The sequence below is a fragment of the Astatotilapia calliptera genome, chromosome 3, assembly GCF_964374335.1.
Source record: "Astatotilapia calliptera chromosome 3, fAstCal68.1, whole genome shotgun sequence".
Classification (NCBI taxonomy): Eukaryota; Metazoa; Chordata; class Actinopteri; order Cichliformes; family Cichlidae; genus Astatotilapia; species Astatotilapia calliptera.
The window spans coordinates 31,672,705-31,699,453 of NC_137424.1; the positions used below are offsets into that span (position 1 = coordinate 31,672,705).

The following is a 26,749-nucleotide window of genomic DNA, read 5'->3' on the forward strand; positions in this document are numbered from 1 at the left end:
AAAACTGCCTGTAAACGAGGACAAACCTTCGGCAGAACCAGGCTCAGGAGGGGACAGTCAACTGCCGGGACTGGTTGGTGGGGTTAACAGAGGTGGAGCAAGACGAGGCTACATCAGGTGAGGAAGCCGTAGCGTCTGTCCTCTGGAACAAGTGGAACCATTTCTTCTTTATGTACTTTCTTACTTTTCCAGGAGCGCTTTTTTCTGCAGGATGAGATTTCTCAGCTCGTGGATGGTTTCTGATGCTGCTGCTGAAACGAACTGAAACTTGCTGTTGCTCACTCCTATTTAAAGAAAAACATCAAAGGATTCTTAAGATCTATGACATCATCACTCCCTAAGCCAATGAGATTGTAGCTTTGGAGCGTGATGTCACAGGAGGCGGGCCACGCCCCCCGCCGCCATGACAGCTTCAGCTATGGTTCGTACGTGTTGTGTAGTCGGTTGCAACGTTAGATCTCACGATCGTGAAGGCAAGAAACTGGATAATGGGCTCTTTTCATCGTTTTCCATCCTGGCGGCGACGTGAGGGATCCCATGTATCCGATATCACCAAACAAAGACGCCAGGCATGGATTGCAGCGGTGAGACGAGCGGATATCGAGTTCCGTGCAATCTCCAGCTTTTTGTTGGTTTGCTCGCGGCATTTTCTCTCCGGTGAGTTCTAAATTAATTCATATCACTATTAAAAGGCTTTTAGTGTTTTTTCTCAATGCGCTGCGGTCATAGATAATGAGATAAAACATGCTAACGTGTGATGCTGCACAACCACGTCATGTCGACTGAGTAGCTTTTGATTTGGCATTATTTCAGGCAAACCAGCATATGAAATGGATGTAACAAATCCAGACTGGGCACCAACACTGGGGCACGACGACAAACCTGTGTCAGACTCGGACCGGCACGCAAGGCGTATGCAACAGAAGCGAAAAAGAGCACCCATTGCAGGTAAACACCCCCCCCCCCTCCAAAAACATACTAAATTGCTCTTATGGTACACTAATCCACACATAACTTAAAGATGAATCACACACATGTCATTGGAATATTGGTGTACATTAACCTTTTGTCTATGCACTATTTTTATCTTACAGGCTTGATGATCGATGAAGGTCTGACAGAAGAACAACAACAAAATAAACATGTCATGGAGGCAGTGGACAGCAGTTGTGTTGGACAAGTGGAGGTTGACGTACCAGCTGCAAATGTGGACAGTGGTGATGGAGTGACAGCGTCACGGAAGCTGAAGGGCAGACGAAGGATTGTGTGTGCAGTCAACAGGGCAGAGCAGAAATAAACCGGCTGTTGGAGGAGAACAGACTGCTTCGAGCACAGTTGCAAAAGACAGAGCTGAATGAAACTTTCTTAAAGGACGATACCGAAAAAGTAAGATATTACACTGGACTACATTGTTATGCTGTCTTAATGTCCCTCTTCAACACTGTCAAAGATTTCCTGCCAATATCAAAGAAACTGACAGGTTTCCAAATGCTCTTACTCACACTAATGCGTCTGAGACTTGATCTTCCAGTCCAGCATCTTTTCATCTATTCGATGTGTCCCACAAAACACTGTCTTCTGTCTTCACCGATACCATTGATGTTTTGTATGCCCGCTTAGGAGCACTGGTGCACTGGCCTGAGAGGCACTGTCTGCAGGCGACAATGCCTCCACAGTTTACTGAAACTTTTGGAAAACGAGTAGCCATCATTGTTGACTGTTTTGAGATTCGAACAGAAAGACCATCTAATTTAAAGGCACGCGCACAAACATACTCTCATTACAAGGGTACACACACCATAAAATACCTCATCGGGATTACACCCCATGGAGCTATTTCTTTCATTTCCAGGGGATGGGGGGGTCGTGCATCAGATAAACACATCACAGAGAGATGTGGCATTCTTCAAAAGCTGTTACCAGGGGACGTAGTATTGGCTGACAGAGGCTTTGACATCAGAGATGCTGCAGGAATGATGTGTGCACAGGTCAAGATTCCAGCTTTCACAAAAGGCTACGACGTGCCCACCTTAGAATTCATGTTGAGCGAGTAACAGGTAGTTTGCGCAACAAGTTCAAAATGTTACACACTACAATGCCAATCCGATTACTCTTATCATGTGACGATTGATAAGATCGTTAAGGTTTGCTGTGTTTTTGTTAATATGTGCCCCAGTGTTGTTGTCAAACCAGGGCCAAATGACACTTGCTCCTGTTGAGTATTCTTAAAGCTGTTTTTTTGGATGTACAGTACATTGTAAATAGTTGTACTTTGTGTGAAGTTGTTTTAATAAAACAAAAAAGAATAGTATATTTGTTTGTTTTTCTTTATTATAGATCTATTCACATGTACACAGCAATCAGATCAACTGAAGATGCCATTGCTACAACGCTCCACACCACCATCTCTCACCTGGAAGTGCAGGGCCGTTACGCCAGGCTGCTCTTTGTTGACTTTAGCTCTGCTTTCAATACGATACTCCCGGACAGACTAATAGATAAACTGCTGGAAATTGGACTTCCTTCCACCACCTGCCGCTGGATCAGAGACTTCCTCTCAGACCGTGTACAGAGAGTTAGAGTGGGGCCTCATCTTTCCTCAGCCCTCAGCCTCAACACCGGCTCTCCACAAGGCTGTGTACTGAGTCCCCTACTGTACACTCTGTACACACATGACTGTGTTAGTTCCCACCCAGACAACACAGTCATCAAGTTTGCAGATGATACCACTGTGGTGGGGCTCATCTCAGGGGGAGATGAGACTGCATACAGAGCTGAAGTTCAGAGGCTGTCAGATTGGTGTGCAGACAACAACCTGGACCTCAATACCACCAAAACAAAAGAACTGGTAGTTGACTTCAGAAGGAGGAAGTCCGAGCTGCAGCCTGTCAGCATCAACGGGGAGTGCGTGGAAAGGGTCTCCAGTTTCAAGTTTCTGGGTGTGCACATAGACACAGACCTCCAATGGAGCTCTAACACCTCTGCGGTCTTAAAGAAGGCCCAACAGCGTCTCCACTTTCTGAGAATCCTCAGAAAAATGGACCTGAAGAAGGAGCTGCTGACCGTCTTCTACCGCTGCTCCATTGAAAGTGTGCTGACATATTGCATCGGTGTGTGGTTCTCCAGCTGCACCACAGCACACAGAAAGGCACTCCAGAGGGTCATCAACATGGCCCAAAAAATCATTGGACATCCTCTTCCCTCCCTGAAGGACCTGTACAGCACTCGCTGTCTCAAGAGGGCACGCAGCATCCTACGGGACTGCACACACCCAGGACACCGGGTGTTTAAGCTGCTGCCGTCTGGCAGGAGGTTCAGGCTGCTGAGGTCCCGAACAAATAGACTCAAGGACAGCTTTTACAACAGGGCAATAGCCCTGATCAATGTAAATAGCTGACCTGACTGGATACCTCCCTGGACTTTTTAGGGGGAGGTAACAATGTTTAAAACGATAACAATAATATTTATATTTATAACAAGGTGCAATAATAATTAATGTGCAATAATAACAGTGTGCAATACACATACACTTATTCTTCTTTTTTATACTAAGTTAATATACTGTGTTGTGTTGTTTGTTACGTTGTGATGTGTCATATCGTGTCGTGTTGTGTTATATGTAGTGCCGACGTAGGACAGTTTTTCCAATTTCATTGTACTACTGTACTATGTATGACTGTGCAATGACAATAAAGAGTTATCTTATCTTATCTTATCTTATCTTATCTTAATCACATAAAAATGAAATGCAAACTATTTACATCGCACCACACAGCTGTCATCAATCTTTAACCACAACATGAAACATTACAGGCTATTTAGAGCAGCACGTTGTTTCGAGAAGTATTTCCCAACAAGTTCAGGAAGGCACACTTTACGAAAGAAGTCTTGTGCTTGCTTTAAGCGCGGTTTCCAGAAATCCACAGCAGGGAAGACGCGAATCACAGCAAGGTCTCTCTGTGTCCACACAACGAGGTCACAGTGGTTGGCGCCCGTAACAATTTTTTCAAAGTACCGTCTCTTGGCGTCTTGCACAATCGGTCGCGATACAGCCCTTTGTCTTTTGCGCTGATTTTGAGCATGGTTCTGGCAGTCCCGAATCCAACACTCCAACACTGTGTGCTTGTTTTGCTTTCTGGCCTACTGACATGGCGCCGTGATCCCACAATGCACTGCGGCGTGATGTCAACTCCAAAGCCCTATTTTTTTTTAAACTGTTTTCAAACTTAACTTAAAATTTCAGTGTTTTATTTGTATATTTGTATATTGCAAAATCACAATAATCTTCCAATTTAGAACTACAAGTAAAAAAAATTTCTTTTCATAAACCACGCAGAGCCGCACCATAAGGACTAAAGAGCCGCGTGCGGTTGCCGACCCCTGATCTAAAGGGTTTAACAAAAAGCTTCCTGCTGGAAAATGAAATGTCCCCACTGGGCGATCGTGGCTCAAGAGTTAGGGGTTCGCCTTGTAATCGGAAGGGTGCTGGTTTGAGCCCCGGCTTGGACAGTCTTGGTCGTTGTGTCCTTGGGTAAGACACTTCACCTGTTGCCTACTGGTGGTGGTCAGAGGGCCTGGTGGCATCAGTATCCGGCAGCCTCGCCTCTGTTAGTGAAAGTGAAACATGCTTTCATCTGTTTTTGGTAATGTGCTGGAAAAGCTTGAAAATCGACCTTGAATGTGCTTAAAAAGTGCTTACAGTTATTATTACAGTTTATAGCAGGACTTTCATGGCAACAGCTAATCTTTATTTTGTTTACTGGGAAATGAAATGCTGCCAATTCACAAAGCTGTGTTTCAGCCGCACTTCCTGTTATAGACTTGTGATGCACACAGGCTCTGTTCCAGCACTCAGCATGTTCTTCCTCATTTTCTCCACCAGGGGGAGTTCCTCAACTATGACATCCTGATAGGAGTGAACCAGGGAGAGGGGCTGAAGTTTGTGGACGACAGTGAGGACAATGACGGCATCTCAGCTGCGGCGTTCGACTACACCATCTCCAACTTTGTTGACAACCTCTACGGATACCCAGAGGGTGAGGACGCCACCTCTGTACACTGCCACTTTTTCAGTTATTCCATTTTACAGCCTCCTCTCACTTAACTGCATTTTGCAGCATCATCAGGTTTTGTCTCATTAGGAGCCGCGTTTGTTGATCTGTTATTTTTTTTCTGTTTGCTGTATTCATTAAAATAAACGGATAATCATCAAAATGACAAATGTGGACAATTATCAAAGCTTACATTACAGTTCTGACAGCTTGAGTTCACATGAATTTTCAAAAGAATATAAAGACCTGTGAAAGTGCTTTAAGCGTTTAAAACATGCGAGTAAAGAATGGAATCAGTAACATGTGAGCCCAGTGAAGTGCATCAAACAAGACAAGCGTGCTAAAGAGAGCCACTCATCCACATCACGGCGTGTCTGCGCCTTAACCTTTGAGGCTCTGTGGGCAGTAATGCTATCATCCCCCAGGTAGTCGGCTCCCAGTCTCAGTGTCGCTGTTTCTGACAGATCGGCCTGCGAACCCGTCACAGCCGGACCACAGTCACAGTACAGACATGTTTGGATAATGCAGTCATGCTTCCTCTCTGTGCCTGTCACTCGTTCTGTTATCTGAAAGACTGTTTTTTTTCCTCTCTAGATTTCTCACTCGCTTCCTGGCTCTTGGTTCATCTCACCAACATTTGCTTTGGTTTCATATCTTTTGATCAGACCGATCTCTTAAAAAATGTCTTGCACTGCTGTTACTTTACTCTTAGCAGTTTTTCACTTTTATCTTTCTTCCCCCTCCTTTTGTCCCCTCCTGTGCTTCTTCACCAGGCAAAGACATCCTGAGGGAGACCATTAAGTTCATGTACACAGACTGGGCGGACAGGGACAACGGCGACATGCGGCGGAAGACTCTGTTGGCCCTGTTTACGGACCACCAGTGGGTGGCACCAGCTGTGGCCACTGCCAAACTCCATGCTGAGTTTCAGTCCCCAGTTTACTTTTACACGTTCTACCACCACTGCCAGACGGAGACGCGGCCCGAGTGGGCCGACGCCGCGCACGGAGACGAGATACCTTACGTGTTCGGCGTACCGATGATCGGTGCCACGGACCTGTTCCCGTGCAACTTCTCCAAGAACGATGTGATGCTGAGCGCTGTGGTCATGACTTACTGGACTAACTTCGCAAAGACTGGGTAGGCCTCATGTCAGAGTAGTGTAAACTGTACACGTTACTGTATGTCCTCTGACAGCCTTCTAGTCATCTTGAATACTTGAATCTGGGTTGCTAGTTTAATTCTCGTGTGGCTTTGAAGAATTGAACATACTGGTTGACCAAAAGCATCCAGATCCCAGAGCAGCCGGTTGGTCTTAGATAGTTGAAAGGTTGCACAGAGAATGGGCCTCCTGTCTGTATTCAGTGTATTGATGCCACATGTTACTTATAATGGAGACTGAATATAACTTTGAACTGAAACGTTTAACCTTTATGCTCCACCAGGGACCCCAACCTGCCCGTCCCTCAGGACACCAAGTTCATTCATACCAAGCCCAACCGCTTCGAGGAGGTCATCTGGACCAAGTTCAACTCGAAGGACAAGCAGTACCTTCACATCGGTTTGAAACCTCGTGTCAGAGACAACTACAGAGCTAACAAAGTGGCCTTTTGGCTGGAATTAGTCCCTCATCTTCACAGCCTGCACGACGTGCTCTTTCCCACCACTACGCGCTCCCCTGCAGGTCGTGACCCCGGCACCATGAGGCCCAGAGACAACGTTCCTCGAACCACTCGTCATCCTTACCCTACCTTCCCGTCAGATCCCGAGCACGAGGGCTCAGAGCGCCCGCCCCAGGACCTCTTTCACAGACACACCCGCGACTACTCCACCGAACTGAGCGTGACAGTTGCAGTTGGAGCGTCGCTCCTCTTCCTCAACATCCTGGCCTTCGCCGCCCTTTACTACAAGCGTGACAAGCGGCACGAGATGCGCCGGCACCGGCTGTCCCCTCCGCGGGGCGGCCCCGCCAACGACCTGGCTCACAGCCAGGAGGAGGAGATCATGTCCCTGCAGATGAAGCACTCGGAGCACGACGCTCACCACGACATGGAGCCCCTGCGACCCCACGACATCCTGCGGCCCGCCTGCCCTCCCGACTACACCCTGGCACTGCGCCGCGCCCCCGACGACGTCCCGCTGATGACGCCAAACACCATCACCATGATCCCCAGCACCATCACCAGCATGCAGCCTCTTCACGCCTTCAACACATTCCCCTCCACCGGCCACAACAACACCCTGCCCCACCCCCACTCCACCACCAGGGTATAGTAGGGACAGGCCCGACACAGCGCCACCTAGGGACCAGGAACACTGGCTCTGCTACCGCTCTGGAAGGGAGGCCTCTAGACGTGGGCCTTCGTTCTGTCCTCTTATTCTCTTCTTTCTCCAAAAGCAACTACACCTGCTGCGTCATGTGCTGTAAAACTTGGCAGCTCCCTCCACTGGTGGCATGTGGAGGTGCAACTGAAGTGTACAGCAGCAGATGAGCAGTTTGGGGTGTGGGTGGGGTGGGTGACTCAGATCTTTCAAAGATACTGTTTTCAAAGACGGTCTGCTGTTTCCAGGCTCAAGACCTCCAACATTTGTCAAAGGGACGAATGCTCTCTCGCTCCTCGCTGTTTTCTCTTTTTTACGTTGGCGTCATCTCTTTTTCCATCTCCTGTGTGTTATGTGCACATTATGCTTCTCTTTTCTACATCCCTGTTTTACTACTGCTCTCTTCCTCTCATTTGACACGCCTCCCTCCTGCTCTTCTCTAAAAATTCCCGATCTGCTGAGCAGTTTGGAGGGGGGAGGCGTACACTAAACATATAACTATAAAAACACTGATATCTTTCATTCTACCAGCATTTTTAGGTGCCAAGTAAGTACTGCTGTGTTTCATTTCTCATCGAGGGAGAAGAAAAACGAAAGAAAAATAAAGTATCGCTATTTACCGTCAACTAACAGAGTTCTGTCATGTTCTCGTGACAAAGTGCCAAACTGGTCTCAGTCATGTTTTTCTTTCTTTCATCTTCTCTTTTTGTTGTTTTGTTTGAAGCATTTGTTTAATTGTTGTTTTTTATTGTGTGGAAATAATTTTTCTGAAAATATAGATATAGAGAAATGATATTATATATAGTTCTATATAAAATGTGTACAAAGGAGAAAGTATATAAAAGGGTTTTCTCAGTGGGGGATCTATGCATGAATTATTTTTAAAGACGCGGGGAAAAGGATACTGTACCTGTCGATGCACGTTTCCCAAAATCTAAACGAGTCATATCGCTCCATGTTTGCTACTTTTGGTTTTTGGTTTTCTCCCGCAGAGTAAGAGCATCGCAGGAGCTCCTGAAGTCAAACGACGCCTCCCAGCACTCATTTATTAAAACGGAGTCGATGCCAAAAGTCTTAAACGTTAGAATCAAAGCAACAGCTGTGAACTCAGTCATGGTGTCATGTGCAGCCTTCATCTTACTGTCACTACTTTTTCATTTTAGGGTACGTGAGGTAAAGCGTCCGTCGATGTAGCTTGATTGTACAAAATTATTTTTCTACGTTATTAACAAAACAGAGCAGAGACTGATGCTGCTCCTGTCTGACCCCCTTGTGTATGGCACATGTGTATTCTGACTTGTGTGTGTGTGTGTGTGTGTGTGTGTGTGTGTGTGTGTGTGTGTGTGTGTGTGGGAGTGGCAGTCGCTGTGTGAGTGTGATATCACATCTGCATCACTCAAGCGTAGGCGGGCCCGCGTCAGACAACAATAAACAAAAAGCAGAAAAAGGCCAACAGTAAAAACTCAGACTCCAGCATGAGCCCCTTCCTGCTGCTTAACCAATCACCTTCCTCCATATCATCACTGCTCCCTCCCTCCTCCTCTCTCCATCCTACACCACCTTTGTTATTTAACACCGACCCCCCCCCCCCCCCCCCCCAATCTGATAATCAGACAAATTCCCAAACACCTGACTTCACTGTGTCGACACCGTTCCTGACCATTTCTGACCTCAGTTCAGCTCTGCTATTATCCTCACATTAAGGGTTCGTTCACCTGCCTGCAGATGATCTGTGAGCTCGTCGGTTGTAAATTAAACTCTAAGCACACTGAGGGTAACCGGGAGGCGTTCAGGGCCTGCAGTGCAGAGCTGCAACATGACAAAAAGGGATGGGGGCTCAGATCTCCTGAACAGGGTAGAAACAACACGGTGGGTTTGTGCTGTTTGTGATTCCTGCTCCGTCACTCTGGTGGAGACGACTGCAGCTCAGCAGCGCTCCCTGCTGATCCTCTGATGAAGATGTCAACAGTATGTAAACTGAGCTGATGTGCTGCTGTTTGAGCCCACGTGGTAGCGTACGTCCAGTATGGGAGAACTTAGTCACCGGTGCTGTCTTTGCTTGTGCTCTAGCTTTAGCCTGTTTGATTGTTTGTTTTCTATTTTATTACTGCCTAAAAGGGGAGGTGGGGGAAACACATGCCTGACTTCTCCTGTCAGAGGTTTTGTAAGCTCACTGGAAGGGAAACGTGCACAATGTAAATCATAAAACAACTGACTGGGGCTGTGCTGCAGGTGGATCAGTGCTGTGGACAGTAGCTGTGGAAAAGAGACTGGACAAAGACTCTCAGCCTTAAATACAGGACAGAGGATGATCCGATCATCTTTCAGCTAACAGTGTCGAGCAGAAGGACGGCCGGCTGATGCGTCCGTACGAACCCTTTTGTACTCACTCCTGTGTATAAGGAGGCGGCGAGGGGTTGTGTAGTTAACCTCAGCACCACACAGCTACAGCAGAGGAGAGAACACAAACGAGTCCTTTCATTCGGCTCTGTTCTTTCTCCTTGTCTGTTTTATAAGCTAACACTAGAGGGCGCCATTGTGGCACATTCAGCGCTCACTCTGAGGTCACTGGACAGAGAAGAAAATACCAAACTGGGAGACGGATGGAGACGAAACATCTGGAAGATCAGAACTGTACATTTTTAAGTGTAAGAAAAAAAACAGACAAAATATTTGTAAATATTAAGTTTCTTGTTTATTTTATGTTTTGTTTTTTTGGGGGTTTTTTTTGGAGTGAATGAATGATATGCTTATTTTGTGATGACAAAAGACAACAGGTGCAGTTTGTAATGAGAAGAAAAAAATGGCCGTTAGCTAGAGGTTTCAAATGAGTTCATCCTTACCACCGATCAGTTTTGTCTTTGTTTTTTCAACATTTATTTGATTTTTGTCATAACGTTGATCGTTATCATGTGACCATCCTGTAGCAGGAAGGTCGCTGTAGCAGAAGTCATCTCCACTGAAGCCCCCTCACAGCAGAGGGCCAGTCATGCTGTTTATTAGCATTTGCTAGTTTTCAGTGAGAAAAAACATTTTCATCAAGTTTTAAATCCTTTCGTTGCTCTTTTCTCTGCGATTGTCATAAAATCGTCGTCCTCTTTTCAAGCCTTAGCTCGCTTTTATTTTGAAATATGAGTCTTGTGATCAGAGATGAATCTGTGCTGCATGATGTGCGTAACATCAGAGCGATAAAAGCCAGCTTTGCCTTTCAGTGATTCGCAGTAAGGACATAAATGACCTAAAATGAGACTGAAAAAAGTGCAGTCAGTTAAATGTTAGCTCACCTAACATGTAGCAGTGTTTACATGTAGCCATGTTTGACAGACTCCAGGGCTTTGATACCATAAGATGCCTCATATCCTCACAGACTCATGAGATCACACAGGTGGTCTGACCTGCTCGTGTCACACTGTGCTGTCTGTCTGTCTGTCCGTTGTTTTTCTCCTGCAGTGATGTTATGTAGCAGAAAAACAGTTGGATGCTGGAAAAGTGCAGAGCGATGGGTGACGTGTGGAGAACATCACAGTCTGTGTGTGTTCAACAGCTGTTAGAGCCACACTTTGTCCTTTCTGTGGTATAACTGCTGGATTTATTTTATTCCAACACTTAGAAACTGTCAGCAAAGCAAAACTTCATGATTGGATGATCCTGTGTCACGTCCACAGTGTCAAACGTGCACAGAGACAGTGACACCCACAGAGAAACCCTCAGCTTGGTGTCCATTGCAAATCTGCACCTGTTGTCTTCTTTCTACTTTCTTTGTTGAACTCAGAAACTCGAGACTTGAGATGAAGAAAATGTTAAATAATGGAATAAAAAAAAGATGATTATTAAAAAAAGTAAAGTAAAATTATATAAATAAATGAGGTGATGATATTTCTGTTTACTTTAGAAGTTATTATACACTGTATGCTGTGATTCTGATCTGGGAAACATTAAAGACATTCATAGCCAGACTGCTGACTTTGTGTTTTTATTCAGTCGCCTAACAGAAGTGCAGTAAGAAACGATTTAGCCCATCCTGATTTCTTAGCTGTTTGCATATTTGACACACTTACGTGTTTCAGATCGTGAAGCAAAATTTTATGATAGATAAAGATGACCAGAGTCAGTGTAAAATAAAGCTTTTACATGTATTGCTGGGAGGTCGGCAGCTCCCTCCACTGCTTGGCCCTCTGTGAAAAACAACTGGGATCCAGCTTCCCTGTGATGCTGAATTATATAAGCGGAAGAAAATAAATAGATAGAAGGATGGATGATTGTATTTTGTGTACAATTGTTGAAGTGTAAAAAGGGTTGGCCCTCCGTGGTGCCCTAAGCAAAGTTTGATTTTTGGAGCCCTTTAATAGTGCCAATAATAGTGATTAATGATCACCTACTATGAATGTATTTCATTTTCTAATGTTGATGTTGTTGTAATCCACAGTGAAAAATGTCATAAAAACAGAGAGAAACAATAGATCAAACCTGAGAGCTGCACAGTTGCAGCAGTGTGGTTTACGTCATTCTGTTGTCAGCCTGTTTTACACATCGGTGGTTTCTTATTGACATGTAAAAAGATCTGAAATCGTAGTAAATTCAGCTGCTATTGTGGGCTGGGGATGATTTACACTTAACATTTTAATAACTGGGTACTGAATGTCAGAGGCCCAATGTTCCCTCTAATTTTTCACGTGTCTGAGCGAACACACAAACTCCCTGAGCGATCCCTTGGACCAATGAGCGACATCAGACGTGTGCACTGTGGTCACGCCGGCATCGAATCCATCCAAGTTACATGGTTTATTAAAAGAATCAAATTACAGCGTTTACATTTATGTTAGACTACTTTTAATTAACTGCTTTAGCCCATTTACCATGAAAATGTAAAAAAAAATCTTGTTCATGACCTGTGCAGTATGTTAACACTATTGGAAGCAAAAATAACTTGAACTCCAATTTCGAAAACACAACTTTCTTTTTTCTTTTATACAGCTCTGACTTGTATTATGAGTCTGTGGTCTGGGAGAGAGTCCTGTAACTCTCTGTCTACAAAATATAGTAAATAATGACCAATGCTGAGCAATTAATTATATAGTTACTTCTTCAAAAAAGTAACTCAGTTTGGCAAACAAAGTTTTTTGCAGCTATTTTTTTAAATGCAGCCAAGGCGTTTTTAAATAAACATTTCAAACTATTTACAGAACAATCAGCTGTTCTGCATCAAATCTGATGCCACACAAATTATTTGTTCCCCTCCAAAAAATAATTTCTGTCCACTATGAGATAAAGGAAAAGAACAACAGCCTGATACCTGCAGGCCTGACAGCAGGAGATGCATCACTCCTGTAACACCTGTAACATTCAGCAGTCGCCTCATTGTTCTGACACACACAACAAAACTATTGACTACACTACACACTAACTACACAAGATTTGCGCTAAACGTTGCAAATCTCTCACATCTCAAAGCACCGCCGTCACTCCTAAAACTTCCCCCCGTTTCTTAACAACTAGACGCCACGTTGCCATATCATTCTTTGATTGGTCGACATGGTACTTTTTTGGACGAATAGGAAAGGCAGAGGGGGGTGGGGTTTGTTTTTGCTCACAGGTGGAGAGCGCTTTCGAGTGTTTTCCTTATAAAACGCCGTTTTTACCGTTTCTTCCTGCAGTAAATATAAACAACGATAGTATTCAGAAAGAAAACAAAACATTGCATTTTTTTTATCACAACTCTGGTTTTACGTGGTCTATCAACACAATTTAAAAACTGGTATAGAGTCCCCAATTTTTCCGTCAATTGTTCCGTCTGTCCTGCTCACATCTCCAATGGTTGTACACGTTGTCATTAACATGGCTTCACTCCACATCAGCCACGCCGCTTTGCCAGCTAAAACACTGGTGTCGGCACATAAGGACGCTGTCATAGCCTGCCAACAACGTTGATTGGCTGCGCATATACGCATTATTGGCTGGACTATGCGACAAGGTGGCATCGTTCCCATATGGGAGCAGCCAGTCACTTACTGACCAACACTGCAAAACAGAATTGTTAAAGTATTAATTTTAATTTCAATTCAGGTTAGATTGTTTTTGGTGCGCAACGCAGAATTTCTGTGCGCAGAGACTGTGCCAGCAGTGCGCAATTGCGCACGTGCGCAGCTTAGAGGGAACATTGCATAGGCCCACTAAAAGTTACAAAATAAGCTACTATCAAATACATTTTCTGTAAACACATCAGAAGGTTATTTATGTGGCAAAAAGTTAGATCTATACAAAATGTTGCAGGGAAACGGAGAAGGAGCTCGTATAGGTTTGAGTTTTATTCACATCTATTGTGCAGGTACAAATAGCAGAGTGGAAAACTTTATATTTTGTGTTTGCAAACATTAATTTATGAAGATTAATTAACATGAGTGTAGCACAAAGTAAAGGTGGAAGCAGTATTCTGACATGACAGTGCAATCAAAACACATTTTGCCACAACAATCTGTGAATAATTGTAACAAACAACTGTCACTTTAATATTGGACAGACTAGTTGTGCAGCCCTAACCTGAAATATGCTGTTTGTTCTGAATGAAAAACGTTAGTCTTTGGTAAACATTTTAATCCCATTTATAGATGCAATATGTTATTTCAGTTAAGACTAAATGTTACCACACGTTCCCATCATTAGAGCGCATTTAAAGTGTGGAGAAGTCTGTGAAGGTTCTCAGTCATCCAGGTCATCGTAGTCTAAGGAGCTTGCAAAGAAAAGCGTCTGGACTTCTTTGAGTTACTTGAAGACGTTTCACCTCTCATCCGAGAAGCTTCTTCAGTTCTAAGGGTCAAATGGTGGAGAGTCCAAGCTGTATTGAAGAATTTCTAACTTCATGTAGGCTAAACAGCGGCCTAGAATTAGACTCAAAATCCTGCAGTTGCCCAAAATAAAGGGGGCATTAATGTGCCAGATTCTACAGAACACCAGAAATAACTGCTAAGATGGGTCCAACACATCTGAGTTCATGCTGGAGGAACTGTGGGACACACTCTGCCAACCACACTCATATATTCTGGCTCTGCCCTAAACTCTGTGTATTCTGGAGGCAGATATTTGATGCTCTCAAAGACATTTTCCAAGGTAAATATTCCACTAAGTCCTACAGTAGCAGTGTTGGGAAGGATTGCAGAACATATTGACTGCAAAGCCAAAAGTTACTTGCTAAATATATGACTCACTGCAGCCCTAAAATGCATAACTATCAGATGGTTAAAACCAGATATAATCTATGGATCCATGTCTGTCTGATGGAACAAATTACATACTCAGACTACAGAAACAAGTCTTTGAGAAACGGTGGGGACCCATGTTACCTTTACTATTACAATGAAGAACACCACCTAATTTTGTGAGCTCTCTCTCTCTACACACACACACACGTGTGTGCTGGACATTCATGGCTGCTTTGTGTAGTTACAGTTGAATAGAGGAAGTGTAGGATGTATCACTGCTGATTCAAAATAACATGTAAGAGTTTGTGGAATGTTCTTTGTCTGTGTGTCTGTATATAAGATGTAAGGGCGGTGGCCACAATTCAGAGATGGTCCTGGTGTTTCACTGGGAAGCTCTCTCCACATTGTAATGTGTTTATTAAACCCGCTTCAAATCAAGCTCACTGGGTGCAGGTTATTGTTAAATTTTCCTCAACAATTTGGCGTTGTCAGGCTGGATTCCTCAGGTGAGTTTTGCTGAATCACTGGTATGTGGTGACTGGCCATCCTGAGGTAAAATTGCCTCAGTCCCACCGTTCCTTTGTTTTCAAAAAGGGGGAACGGCGGGGTGTGCTTCAGCAACTCACACATGCAGGAATTTTTTAAAGAACCAAGAGAGGCACTGCAGAGGATCTGCATCAGTGAGCTGTTTTGATTTGGGAGGGTTTTATACGGGTGTAATTCATGGTTTGTATCACTGCAGTGAAAACTGATGTTACTGATCACGAGAGAGGAACATATGTTAGTGACAAGTTTCTGTGTTGTGTCCCACCTGTATCTACACAGACCCTGTGGTCTATATCATGAGCACCTATACATTAAACAACTGTAACATTATAATGGCATCAAGCTCACACTGAGGCCTGTGGGGCACTATCAGCCAGTGAGACAACAGACAAATTTCAGTGTTTTAACATATGAATATTAAATACTTAAGGGCTACTTGTTTAAACAATGGAGGTGAACGATACATCATCATTTTACATGATAATATCACAGATGATAGACTAAATGAATAGATTTTAGGTGCTTGTGCATTCTTAAAGTCTGATATGTTGAACTGAACTGAGTGTGTCAGCTGTTCAGAGCCTCTCCCAGTCAGTGCTGTTCTCCATGCCTGTCTTACTGCACATGGTGTTATTAGCACAAACACTTTAAAGGTGAACATTTAGGACTTACTGCAAATGTTACTATGTCAAAGTTTCTGTGACTCAAACAGAAGAAATTTTGATTTTTTTATTTCCACACCTAATTTATTTAAAAGTATTTAATAGCATATAACACCCAAAATATGCTTCGGTTCACATTTAACTCCAGAAAATCATCAATCAAAACATGGATATTACCTGACCACAGATTCGTGGTGATGTCACTGCTCTTTTAACTGTTTGGTGTCTTTGCTTTGTTTGCTGGTTGTAGAAATGGTTTATTTGAGCTTTGAGCTGAGATTCAGAGGTTTCTGTGGACACTGCTCATGTCGGCACTTATATTTCTGACCTTTTCTTATAGCCGATTAAACATGATCTCCTCCCTTTTGCCCCCATTTTTGGTGGTGTAGGCACAAATGATCAGGCATGACATTTTCATAATAAATAAGATACTGCAAATAATTATTTGTGCGATTGAAGTGAATTGAAAATGTGTATGCAATCATACAGTTTTAAAGATTTGGCCTAAATAACGTTGGAGTGAATGAGTCTAAACATGATGACCAAACTAGTGACACACACACACACACACACACACACACACACACACACACGCACAATGTTATGCCAGTTTCAGCTGAAACTATGTTTCAAACCATATTCTGGGTCTTTAGTTCACCATTTATGAGGTTTCAAGAAGAAAATAAAAGACAGATCTGAATGTTTGAAAATGTAAAGATGAGATGAAAAATACTCAAAGGATAAATTTAATTGGTTTATTATTTAGATAAGGTGAAAAAAGTTAAACAAACAAATAAATGAAGAAAAAAGGCAGAGGAGAGAAAACCCCAACAATCCCCTCTGAGCAAGCACTTGGCGACAGTGGGGAGGAAAAACTGCCTTTAAACGGGCAGAAACCTCCGGCAGAACCAGGCTCAGGAGGGACAGTCAACTGCCGGGACTGGTTGGGGGTTTTAAATGGATGATTCCTCATCCTTTTAAAACATCTTTGGTTGCATTTAAATGTAAAATGGGCAAAATTCATCGTGATCGTGACTCCTCACGTCAGCATGCTTGGTTACCCGACAACATTAAAACGACTTGCAAATATGTTTTAAATGGATGATTCCTCATCCATTTAAAACATCTTTGGTTGCATTTAAATGTAAAATGCGCAAAATTCCTAGCGATCGTGACTCCTCACGTCAGCATGCTTGGTTACCCAACAACATTAAAACGACTTGCAAATATGTTTTAAATGGATGATTCCTCATCCATTTAAAACATCTTTGGTGGAGTTTAAATGTAAAATGGGTAAAATTCCTCACGATCGTGACTCCTCATGTCAGCAGGCTTGGTTAGACGATCACAAAAAAATGACTCGCAAAGATGTTTTAAATGGATGAGGAATCATCCATTTAAAACATCTTTGGTTGCATTTAAATGTAAAATGCGCAAAATTCCTCGCCATCGTGACTCCTCACGTCAGCAGGCTTGGTTAGACGATCACAAAAAAATGACTCGCAAAGATGTTTTAAGTGGATGATTCCTCATCCATTTAAAACATCTTTGGTTGCGTTTAAATGTAAAATGAGCAAAATTCCTCGCGATCGTGACTCCTCACGTCAGCAGGCTTGGTTAGACGATCACAAAAAAATGACTCGCAAAGATGTTTTAAGTGGATGATTCCTCATCCATTTAAAACATCTTTGGTTGCGTTTAAATGTAAAATGAGCAAAATTCCTCGCGATCGTGACTCCTCACGTCAGCAGGCTTGGTTAGACGATCACAAAAAAATGACTCGCAAAGATGTTTTAAGTGGATGATTCCTCATCCATTTAAAACATCTTTGGTTGCGTTTAAATGTAAAATGCGCAAAATTCCTCGCGATCGTGACTACTCACGTCAGCAGGCTTGGTTAGACGATCACAAAAAAATGACACGCAGAGATGTTTTAAATGGATGATTCCTCATCCATTTAAAACATCTTTGGTTGCGTTTAAATGTAAAATGCGCAAAATTCCTCGCGATCGTGACTCCTCACGTCAGCAGGCTTGGTTAGACGATCACAAAAAAATGACTCGCAAAGATGTTTTAAGTGGATGATTCCTCATCCATTTAAAACATCTTTGGTTGCGTTTAAATGTAAAATGAGCAAAATTCCTCGCGATCGTGACTCCTCACGTCAGCAGGTTGGTTAGACGATCACAAAAAAATGACTCGCAAAGATGTTTTAAGTGGATGATTCCTCATCCATTTAAAACATCTTTGGTTGCGTTTAAATGTAAAATGCGCAAAATTCCTCACGATCGTGACTCCTCACGTCAGCAGGCTTGGTTAGACGATCACAAAAAAATGACTCGCAAAGATGTTTTAAATGGATGAGGAATCATCCATTTAAAACATCTTTGGTTGCGTTTAAATGTAAAATGCGCAAAATTCCTCGCGATCGTGACTCCTCACGTCAGCAGGCTTGGTTAGACGATCACAAAAAAATGACTCGCAAAGATGTTTTAAGTGGATGATTCCTCATCCATTTAAAACATCTTTGGTTGCGTTTAAATGTAAAATGAGCAAAATTCCTCGCGATCGTGACTCCTCACGTCAGCAGGTTGGTTAGACGATCACAAAAAAATGACTCGCAAAGATGTTTTAAGTGGATGATTCCTCATCCATTTAAAACATCTTTGGTTGCGTTTAAATGTAAAATGCGCAAAATTCCTCACGATCGTGACTCCTCACGTCAGCAGGCTTGGTTAGACGATCACAAAAAAATGACTCGCAAAGATGTTTTAAATGGATGAGGAATCATCCATTTAAAACATCTTTGGTTGCGTTTAAATGTAAAATGAGCAAAATTCCTCGCGATCGTGACTCCTCACGTCAGCAGGCTTGGTTAGACGATCACAAAAAAATGACTCGCAAAGATGTTTTAAGTGGATGATTCCTCATCCATTTAAAACATCTTTGGTTGCGTTTAAATGTAAAATGCGCAAAATTCCTCGCGATCGTGACTCCTCACGTCAGCAGGCTTGGTTAGACGATCACAAAAAAATGACTCGCAGAGATGTTTTAAATGGATGATTCCTCATCCATTTAAAACATCTTTGGTTGCGTTTAAATGTAAAATGCGCAAAATTCCTCGCGATCGTGACTCCTCACGTCAGCATGCTTGGTTAGACGATCACAAAAAAATGACTCGCAGAGATGTTTTAAGTGGATGATTCCTCATCCATTTAAAACATCTTTGGTTGCGTTTAAATGTAAAATGAGCAAAATTCCTCGCGATCGTGACTCCTCACGTCAGCAGGTTGGTTAGACGATCACAAAAAAATGACTCGCAAAGATGTTTTAAGTGGATGATTCCTCATCCATTTAAAACATCTTTGGTTGCGTTTAAATGTAAAATGCGCAAAATTCCTCGCGATCGTGACTACTCACGTCAGCAGGCTTGGTTAGACGATCACAAAAAAATGACTCGCAGAGATGTTTTAAATGGATGATTCCTCATCCATTTAAAACATCTTTGGTGGCGTTTAAATGTAAAATGCGCAAAATTCCTCGCGATCGTGACTCCTCACGTCAGCATGCATGGTTAGACGATCACAAAAAAATGACTCGCAGAGATGTTTTAAATGGATGATTCCTCATCCATTTAAAACATCTTTGGTTGCGTTTAAATGTAAAATGCGCAAAATTCCTCGCGATCGTGACTCCTCACGTCAGCATGCTTGGTTAGACGATCACAAAAAAATGACTCGCAAAGATGTTTTAAGTGGATGATTCCTCATCCATTTAAAACATCTTTGGTTGCGTTTAAATGTAAAATGCGCAAAATTCCTCGCGATCGTGACTACTCACGTCAGCAGGCTTGGTTAGACGATCACAAAAAAATGACTCGCAGAGATGTTTTAAGTGGATGATTCCTCATCCATTTAAAACATCTTTGGTGGCGTTTAAATGTAAAATGCGCAAAATTCCTCGCGATCGTGACTCCTCACGTCAGCAGGCTTGGTTAGACGATCACAAAAAAATGACTCGCAGAGATGTTTTAAATGGATGATTCCTCATCCATTTAAAACATCTTTGGTTGCGTTTAAATGTAAAATGCGCAAAATTCCTCGCGATCGTGACTCCTCACGTCAGCAGGCTTGGTTAGACGATCACAAAAAAATGACTCGCAAAGATTTTTTAAGTGGATGATTCCTCATCCATTTAAAACATCTTTGGTTGCGTTTAAATGTAAAATGCGCAAAATTCCTCGCGATCGTGACTCCTCACGTCAGCAGGCTTGGTTATACGATGACAAAAAAATGACTCGCAAAGATGTTTTAAATGAATGATTCCTCATCCATTTAAAACATCTTTGGTTGCGTTTAAATGTAAAATGCGCAAAATTCCTCGCGATCGTGACTCCTCACGTCAGCATGCATGGTTAGACGATCACAAAAAAATGACTCGCAAAGATGTTTTAAATGGATGAGGAATCATCCATTTAAAACATCTTTGGTTGCGTTTAAATGTAAAATGAGCAAAATTCCTCGCGATCGTGACTCCTCACGTCAGCATGCTTGGTTAGACGATCACAAAAAAATGACTCGCAAAGATGTTTTACATGGATGATTCCTCATCCATTTAAAGCATATTTGGTTGCATTTAAATGTAAAATGCGCAAAATTCCTCACGATCGTGACTCCTCACGTCAGCATGCTTGGTTAGACGATCACAAAAAAATGACTCGCAAAGATGTTTTACATGGATGATTCCTCATCCATTTAAAGCATCTTTGGTGGCGTTTAAATGTAAAATGCGCAAAATTCCTCGTTTTACGCAGGACTCCTCACGTCAGCATGTATGGTTAGACGATCACAAAAAAATTACTCGCAAAGATGTTTTAAGTGGATGATTCCTCATCCATTTAAAGCATCTTTGGTTGCATTTAAATGTAAAATGCGCAAAATTCCTCACGATCGTGACTCCTCACGTCAGCATGCTTGGTTAGACGATCACAACAAAACGACTCGCAAAGATGTTTTAAGTGAATGATTCCTCATCCATTTAAAACATCTTTGGTTGCATTTAAATGTAATATGCGCAAAATTCCTCGCGATCGTGACTCCTCACGTCAGCAGGCTTGGTTAGACGATCACAACAAAACGACTCGCAAAGATGTTTTAAGTGGATGATTCCTCATCCATTTAAAACATCTTTGGTTGCGTTTAAATGTAAAATGCACAAAATTCTTCACGATCGTGACTCCTCAAGCATGCTTGGTTAGACGATCACAAAAAAATGACTCGCAAAGATGTTTTAAATAGATGAGGAATCATCCATTTAAAACATCTTTGGTTGCGTTTAAATGTAAAATGAGCAAAATTCCTCGCGATCGTGACTCCTCACGTCAGCAGGCTTGGTTAGACGATCACAAAAAAATGACTCGCAAAGATGTTTTAAGTGGATGATTCCTCATCCATTTAAAACATCTTTGGTTGCGTTTAAATGTAAAATGCGCAAAATTCCTCGTTTTACGCAGGACTCCTCACGTCAGCAGGCTTGGTTAGACGATCACAACAAAACGACTCGCAAAGATGTTTTAAGTGAATGATTCCTCATCCATTTAAAACATCTTTGGGGGAGTTTAAATGTAAAATGGGCAAAATTCGTCGTTTTACGCAGGACTCCTCACGTCAGCATGCATCTTTGGCTCTCCAACGGGAGATTGAGAGACCAGCGTTGGACTGGTTTCCTCTCCACTTGGTGACAGTGGGGAGGAAAAACTGCCTGTAAACGAGGACAAACCTCCGGCAGAACCAGGCTCAGGAGGGGACAGTCAACTGCCGGGACTGGTTGGTGGGGTTAACAGAGGTGGAGCAAGACGAGGCTACATCAGGTGAGGAAGCCGTAGCGTCTGTCCTCTGGAACAAGTGGAACCATTTCTTCTTTACGTACTTTCTTACTTTTCCAGGAGCGCTTTTTTCTCCAGGATGATTTCTCAGCTCGTGGATGGTTTCTGATGCTGCTGCTGAAACGAACTGAAACTTGCTGTTGCTCACTCCTATTTAAAGAAAAACATCAAAGGATTCTTAAGATCTATGACATCATCACTCCCTAAGCCAATGAGATTGTAGCTTTGGAGCGTGATGTCACAGGAGGCGGGCCACGCCCCCCGCCGCCATGACAGCTTCAGCTATGGTTCGTACGTGTTGTGTAGTCGGTTGCAACGTTAGATCTCACGATCGTGAAGGCAAGAAACTGGATAATGGGCTCTTTTCATCGTTTTCCATCCTGGCGGCGACGTGAGGGATCCCATGTATCCGATATCACCAAACAAAGACGCCAGGCATGGATTGCAGCGGTGAGACGAGCGGATATCGAGTTCCGTGCAATCTCCAGCTTTTTGTTGGTTTGCTCGCGGCATTTTCTCTCCGGTGAGTTCTAAATTAATTCATATCACTATTAAAAGGCTTTTAGTGTTTTTTCTCAATGCGCTGCGGTCATAGATAATGAGATAAAACATGCTAACGTGTGATGCTGCACAACCACGTCATGTCGACTGAGTAGCTTTTGATTTGGCATTATTTCAGGCAAACCAGCATATGAAATGGATGTAACAAATCCAGACTGGGCACCAACACTGGGGCACGACGACAAACCTGTGTCAGACTCGGACCGGCACGCAAGGCGTATGCAACAGAAGCGAAAAAGAGCACCCATTGCAGGTAAACACACCCCCCCCCCCCCCCCCCCCCCTCCAAAAACATACTAAATTGCTCTTATGGTACACTAATCCACACATAACTTAAAGATGAATCACACACATGTCATTGGAATATTGGTGTACATTAACCTTTTGTCTATGCACTATTTTTATCTTACAGGCTTGATGATCGATGAAGGTCTGACAGAAGAACAACAACAAAATAAACATGTCATGGAGGCAGTGGACAGCAGTTGTGTTGGACAAGTGGAGGTTGACGTACCAGCTGCAAATGTGGACAGTGGTGATGGAGTGACAGCGTCACGGAAGCTGAAGGGCAGACGAAGGATTGTGTGTGCAGTCAACAGGGCAGAGCAGAAATAAACCGGCTGTTGGAGGAGAACAGACTGCTTCGAGCACAGTTGCAAAAGACAGAGCTGAATGAAACTTTCTTAAAGGACGATACCGAAAAAGTAAGATATTACACTGGACTACATTGTTATGCTGTCTTAATGTCCCTCTTCAACACTGTCAAAGATTTCCTGCCAATATCAAAGAAACTGACAGGTTTCCAAATGCTCTTACTCACACTAATGCGTCTGAGACTTGATCTTCCAGTCCAGCATCTTTTCATCTATTCGATGTGTCCCACAAAACACTGTCTTCTGTCTTCACCGATACCATTGATGTTTTGTATGCCCGCTTAGGAGCACTGGTGCACTGGCCTGAGAGGCACTGTCTGCAGGCGACAATGCCTCCACAGTTTACTGAAACTTTTGGAAAACGAGTAGCCATCATTGTTGACTGTTTTGAGATTCGAACAGAAAGACCATCTAATTTAAAGGCACGCGCACAAACATACTCTCATTACAAGGGTACACACACCATAAAATACCTCATCGGGATTACACCCCATGGAGCTATTTCTTTCATTTCCAGGGGATGGGGGGGTCGTGCATCAGATAAACACATCACAGAGAGATGTGGCATTCTTCAAAAGCTGTTACCAGGGGACGTAGTATTGGCTGACAGAGGCTTTGACATCAGAGATGCTGCAGGAATGATGTGTGCACAGGTCAAGATTCCAGCTTTCACAAAAGGCTACGACGTGCCCACCTGAGAATTCACGTTGAGCGAGTAACAGGTAGTTTGCGCAACAAGTTCAAAATGTTACACACTACAATGCCAATCCGATTACTCTTATCATGTGACGATTGATAAGATCGTTAAGGTTTGCTGTGTTTTTGTTAATATGTGCCCCAGTGTTGTTGTCAAACCAGGGCCAAATGACACTTGCTCCTGTTGAGTATTCTTAAAGCTGTTTTTTTGGATGTACAGTACATTGTAAATAGTTGTACTTTGTGTGAAGTTGTTTTAATAAAACAAAAAAGAATAGTATATTTGTTTGTTTTTCTTTAGATCTATTCACATGTACACAGCAATCACATAAAAATGAAATGCAAACTATTTACATCGCACCACACAGCTGTCATCAATCTTTAACCACAACATGAAACATTACAGGCTATTTAGAGCAGCACGTTGTTTCGAGAAGTATTTCCCAACAAGTTCAGGAAGGCACAGTTTACGAAAGAAGTCTTGTGCTTGCTTTAAGCGCGGTTTCCAGAAATCCACAGCAGGGAAGACGGCAAGGTCTCTCTGTGTCCACACAACGAGGTCACAGTGGTTGGCGCCCGTAACAATTTTTTCAAAGTACCGTCTCTTGGCGTCTTGCACAATCGGTCGCGATACAGCCCTTTGTCTTTTGCGCTGATTTTGAGCATGGTTCTGGCAGTCCCGAATCCAACACTCCAACACTGTGTGCTTGTTTTGCTTTCTGGCCTACTGACATGGCGCCGTGATCCCACAATGCACTGCGGCGTGATGTCAACTCCAAAGCCCTATTTTTTTTAAACTGTTTTCAAACTTAACTTAAAATTTCAGTGTTTTATTTGTATATTTGTATATTGCAAAATCACAATAATCTTCCAATTTAGAACTACAAGTAAAAAAAATTTCTTTTCATAAACCACGCAGAGCCGCACCATAAGGACTAAAGAGCCGCGTGCGGTTGCCGACCCCTGATCTAAAGGGTTTAACAAAAAGCTTCCTGCTGGAAAATGAAATGTCCCCACTGGGCGATCGTGGCTCAAGAGTTAGGGGTTCGCCTTGTAATCGGAAGGGTGCTGGTTTGAGCCCCGGCTTGGACAGTCTTGGTCGTTGTGTCCTTGGGTAAGACACTTCACCTGTTGCCTACTGGTGGTGGTCAGAGGGCCTGGTGGCATCAGTATCCGGCAGCCTCGCCTCTGTTAGTGAAAGTGAAACATGCTTTCATCTGTTTTTGGTAATGTGCTGGAAAAGCTTGAAAATCGACCTTGAATGTGCTTAAAAAGTGCTTACAGTTATTATTACAGTTTATAGCAGGACTTTCATGGCAACAGCTAATCTTTATTTTGTTTACTGGGAAATGAAATGCTGCCAATTCACAAAGCTGTGTTTCAGCCGCACTTCCTGTTATAGACTTGTGATGCACACAGGCTCTGTTCCAGCACTCAGCATGTTCTTCCTCATTTTCTCCACCAGGGGGAGTTCCTCAACTATGACATCCTGATAGGAGTGAACCAGGGAGAGGGGCTGAAGTTTGTGGACGACAGTGAGGACAACGACGGCATCTCAGCTGCGGCGTTCGACTACACCATCTCCAACTTTGTTGACAACCTCTACGGATACCCAGAGGGTGAGGACGCCACCTCTGTACACTGCCACTTTTTCAGTTATTCCATTTTACAGCCTCCTCTCACTTAACTGCATTTTGCAGCATCATCAGGTTTTGTCTTATTAGGAGCCGCGTTTGTTGATCTGTTAGTTTTTTTCTGTTTGCTGTATTCATTAAAATAAACGGATAATCATCAAAATGACAAATGTGGACAATTATCAAAGCTTACATTACAGTTCTGACAGCTTGAGTTCACATGAATTTTCAAAAGAATATAAAGACCTGTGAAAGTGCTTTAAGCGTTTAAAACATGCGAGTAAAGAATGGAATCAGTAACATGTGAGCCCAGTGAAGTGCATCAAACAAGACAAGCGTGCTAAAGAGAGCCACTCATCCACATCACGGCGTGTCTGCGCCTTAACCTTTGAGGCTCTGTGGGCAGTAATGCTATCATCCCCCAGGTAGTCGGCTCCCAGTCTCAGTGTCGCTGTTTCTGACAGATCGGCCTGCGAACCCGTCACAGCCGGACCACAGTCACAGTACAGACATGTTTGGATAATGCAGTCATGCTTCCTCTCTGTGCCTGTCACTCGTTCTGTTATCTGAAAGACTTTTTTTTTTTCCTCTCTAGATTTCTCACTCGCTTCCTGGCTCTTGGTTCATCTCACCAACATTTGCTTTGGTTTCACATCTTTTGATCAGACCGATCTCTTAAAAAATGTCTTGCACTGCTGTTACTTTACTCTTAGCAGTTTTTCACTTTTATCTTTCTTCCCCCTCCTTTTGTCTCCTCCTGTGCTTCTTCACCAGGCAAAGACATCCTGAGGGAGACCATTAAGTTCATGTACACAGACTGGGCGGACAGGGACAACGGCGACATGCGGCGGAAGACTCTGTTGGCCCTGTTTACGGACCACCAGTGGGTGGCACCAGCTGTGGCCACTGCCAAACTCCATGCTGAGTTTCAGTCCCCAGTTTACTTTTACACGTTCTACCACCACTGCCAGACGGAGACGCGGCCCGAGTGGGCCGACGCCGCGGAGACGAGATACCTTACGTGTTCGGCGTACCGATGATCGGTGCCACGGACCTGCTCCCGAGCAACTTCTCCAAGAACGATGTGATGCTGAGCGCTGTGGTCATGACTTACTGGACTAACTTCGCAAAGACTGGGTAGGCCTCATGTCGTAGTGTAAACTGTACACGTTACTGTATGTTCTCTGACAGCCTTCTAGTCATCTTGAATACTTGAATCTGGGTTGCTAGTTTAATTCTCGTGTGGCTTTGAAGAATTGAACATACTGGTTGACCAAAAGCATGCAGATCCCAGAGCAGCCGGTTGGTCTTAGATAGTTTAAAGGCTGCACAGAGAATGGGCCTCCTGTCTGTATTCAGTGTATTGATTCCACATGTTACTTATAATGGAGACTGAATATAACTTTGAACTGAAACGTTTAACCTTTATGCTCCACCAGGGACCCCAACCTGCCCGTCCCTCAGGACACCAAGTTCATTCATACCAAGCCCAACCGCTTCGAGGAGGTCACCTGGACCAAGTTCAACTCGAAGGACAAGCAGTA

At 43.3% G+C, this 26,749-nt stretch overlaps 2 protein-coding genes across 4 annotated transcripts; both read left to right on the forward strand.

Annotated features, from left to right (window-relative positions):
* Window positions 1-1,221: 1,221 nt before the first annotated feature.
* LOC145426245 (neuroligin-2-like) lies at window positions 1,222-11,329 on the forward strand (the record flags this gene model as incomplete). Its single annotated transcript, XM_080299839.1, has 4 exons — window positions 1,222-1,386; window positions 4,883-5,036; window positions 5,825-6,191; window positions 6,497-11,329. Coding segments are annotated over 4 exons (1,515 nt in total), but the record flags the coding sequence as incomplete, so codon positions are not given.
* A 10,568-nt stretch (window positions 11,330-21,897) lies between these two features.
* LOC145426238 (uncharacterized) lies at window positions 21,898-26,233 on the forward strand. Of its 3 annotated transcripts, XR_013906965.1 has the most exons (5): window positions 21,898-22,184; window positions 22,341-22,475; window positions 22,635-22,926; window positions 25,037-25,190; window positions 25,980-26,233. XR_013906965.1 is itself a non-coding variant. In XM_080299832.1 (3 exons), the coding sequence occupies exons 1-3, from the start codon at window positions 22,099-22,101 to the stop codon at window positions 22,835-22,837; spliced, it is 351 nt and encodes a 116-aa protein (XP_080155958.1). In that variant the 5' UTR covers window positions 21,898-22,098; the 3' UTR covers window positions 22,838-23,851. The 3 variants fall into 3 exon arrangements, 1 of the variants encoding a protein (XP_080155958.1); XR_013906964.1 differs by lacking the exons at window positions 25,037-25,190; window positions 25,980-26,233 and having other exon boundaries at window positions 22,635-23,851; XM_080299832.1 differs by lacking the exons at window positions 25,037-25,190; window positions 25,980-26,233 and having other exon boundaries at window positions 21,898-22,111; window positions 22,635-23,851.
* Window positions 26,234-26,749: the final 516 nt, after the last annotated feature.

Bases quoted from the DNA above. Each gene is read 5' to 3' on its own strand.
- LOC145426238 (XM_080299832.1), top strand. The intron at 22,476-22,634 runs GTAAACACACCC...TTTATCTTACAG, and splicing joins AAAAAGAGCACCCATTGCAG to GCTTGATGATCGATGAAGGT.